This window comes from Buceros rhinoceros, unplaced genomic scaffold (genome assembly GCF_000710305.1).
Source record: "Buceros rhinoceros silvestris isolate BGI_N320 unplaced genomic scaffold, ASM71030v1 scaffold20743, whole genome shotgun sequence".
Taxonomy (NCBI): Eukaryota; Metazoa; Chordata; class Aves; order Bucerotiformes; family Bucerotidae; genus Buceros; species Buceros rhinoceros.
The window spans coordinates 2978-5001 of NW_010404617.1; the positions used below are offsets into that span (position 1 = coordinate 2978).

At 62.5% G+C, this 2024-nt stretch overlaps 1 protein-coding gene across 2 annotated transcripts in view; it reads right to left on the reverse strand.

The window, feature by feature from the left end:
• Positions 1 to 446: 446 nt before the first annotated feature.
• LOC104491087 (sodium channel subunit beta-2-like) overlaps positions 447 to 2024 on the reverse strand; it is a 4641-nt gene continuing 3063 nt past the window's right edge. Inside the window, exons 2-4 of one of the 2 annotated variants that reach the window (XM_010133449.1) lie at positions 1663 to 1862; positions 943 to 1153; positions 447 to 746 (exon numbers count right to left, since the gene is read on the reverse strand). In XM_010133449.1, coding sequence (XP_010131751.1) covers positions 547 to 746; positions 943 to 1153; positions 1663 to 1862 — 611 coding nt within the window. In that variant the 3' untranslated portion in view covers positions 447 to 546. Of the gene's footprint in view, positions 747 to 942; positions 1154 to 1662; positions 1866 to 2024 lie in introns of both variants that reach the window. The other variant, XM_010133448.1, reaches the window with a different exon arrangement.

Below are 2024 nucleotides of genomic sequence, written 5' to 3' on the forward strand. Positions count from 1 at the left end.
TCCAGAAACCAGCACAGCTCAGAGGCAGCACGTGGGCTAATGGCCATCGGCTTCCGAGCAGGCTGGGACAGTCCCTGAGGAGCACGAGCTTCTTGTCGCAGCACCCTCAGCACTGGCACACAGGACTTGCAAGGAGAAGGAGGGCAGCTACTGGGGGTTCCTCAGGGACAGGTACGCCAATGCCCATGCCCTGGGCACAGCAGGAGCACCTCGGGGGTGAGATGTGGCCCTGAGGGCCAACAGCAGTTGGCCACTGACCCCTGCTCTCTCCTTCTAGAGGGACGGGGTGCAGACAGCTGGGCACGGGGCTGCCCAAAGGACCAGCTGGTCCCAGCTCAGCCTCAATATGCTTTAGCCACACACACCCCCAACCCTGCCCGCTCTGGCCAGGGTCCAGGACCTTCTCTCCACGCCCTGCTCCAGGCTGGGTGGGGTATTTAGATGGAAGGAGGGATGCTGTGGGGAGACAGAAATCCTTGCTCTGGGAAGCACATCAAGGGGGTCACGCTGTACAGGGATGAAGAGGGAGGGGCGGGCTGGGGGGTGTTACTTGGTGCCCTCGTCCGGGTTGCCTTCGCCGTCTGTCTTCCCTTCCTCCTCCGTCTTCTGGTCATCTGTGTTCAGCCTCTGCTGCTTTTTCCGGCGCACGCATTTCACCACCACCAGCACCAGGATCACCACGGCCAAGAAGCCACCTACAGAGGCGCCCACGATGACAGCCACTGTCGAGTCGTGCTTCGGGGGCTCTGGGGAGACAGGACATGGGCTCAGGGCACGCAGTCCCACTTGGGGCAGCTCCTACCCCGGAGCACCAGGGAGCAGGCGGTGCTTGCTCCCACTGCCGGTGAGCAAACCCTGCACACGCAATGCAGGATGAAAGAGCAGAGAGCCACCCAGCAGCCCTGGGTGTCTGACAGCAGAGGGGACCACTCTACCACTCACCTTTGGTGAGCACCTTCAGGCTGATGCTGGCGTGGCCCCGATGCCGGTCTGGGGGGTTCAGGACATAGCAGTTGTAGGTGCCCTCGTCCTCCAGCTGCACGTTTTTGAGGGTGAAGGACACATCGTACTTGGTGGGGTTCCCGGTGAACTCCACCCGGTTCCCAAAGCGTTCCAGCTGCTTATTCATGATCTTCATCCGGAACTGCAGGAACTGGGAGAGGAGGGGAGAGGGCGTTTGGCACCCCAGGCACTCACCTGCCCCAGCCAGGCATCCCCCTCCCCTGTGTGTCCTGCCCCAGGTGTGCACCCATGCTGCACGCTCACCCTGCTCAGCTCCATACGCAGCATGGTCCCTGCTCAGCTCCAGCCACCACAGTGGCCAGGGCCAGGGTCTCCTTGCAACACCTCTCCCCACTCATGCCTGCTGCCACATCAGGGCAGCTGCCCTGACCGCTGGCTCTGCACGCAGCTGGTTCTCCCGGTGGCGGAGGAGGGCCAGGTAACAGCAGCACACGTAAGGGGAGGGCTTGGACCCTGAGGAATGCACACAACTTCTTCAAGCTGGGCCCAGGACCTCTCTGCAGCCCCCCAGCCCTGGCAAGACTCACCAGCTCCTCAGAGCAGTTCCTGCACTCCTGGTATGTCCAGTTGAGGGGCACACAACTTCTTCAAGCTGGGCCCAGGACCTCTCTGCAGCCCCCCAGCCCTGGCAAGACTCACCAGCTCCTCAGAGCAGTTCCTGCACTCCTGGTATGTCCAGTTGAGGGAGAACTGCTTGTTCTCCACCTTGTAGCAGGAGTTGAAGGTGCAGGAGAGTTTCACGGAGGAGCCGTTCAAGGCATTGATGGTGGTGGGAGCCATGACCTCCATGCCCAATCCCATGGGTGCTGCCGCAAGCACAGAGAGCAAGAGCAGAGGAGCAGATGTATTACAAAGGGGGTACGAGCAGCCAGTCTGCTGGCTGAGCCAGTCTCCCCATCGCGCCCCACACCCGGCCGGCTGCGCAGAGCTCACCCTGGGGCTTGGGCTTGCCTTTCAGACCCAGCCCCCCCCAGACCGTGGAGCAGCCAGCCCGGACCGGG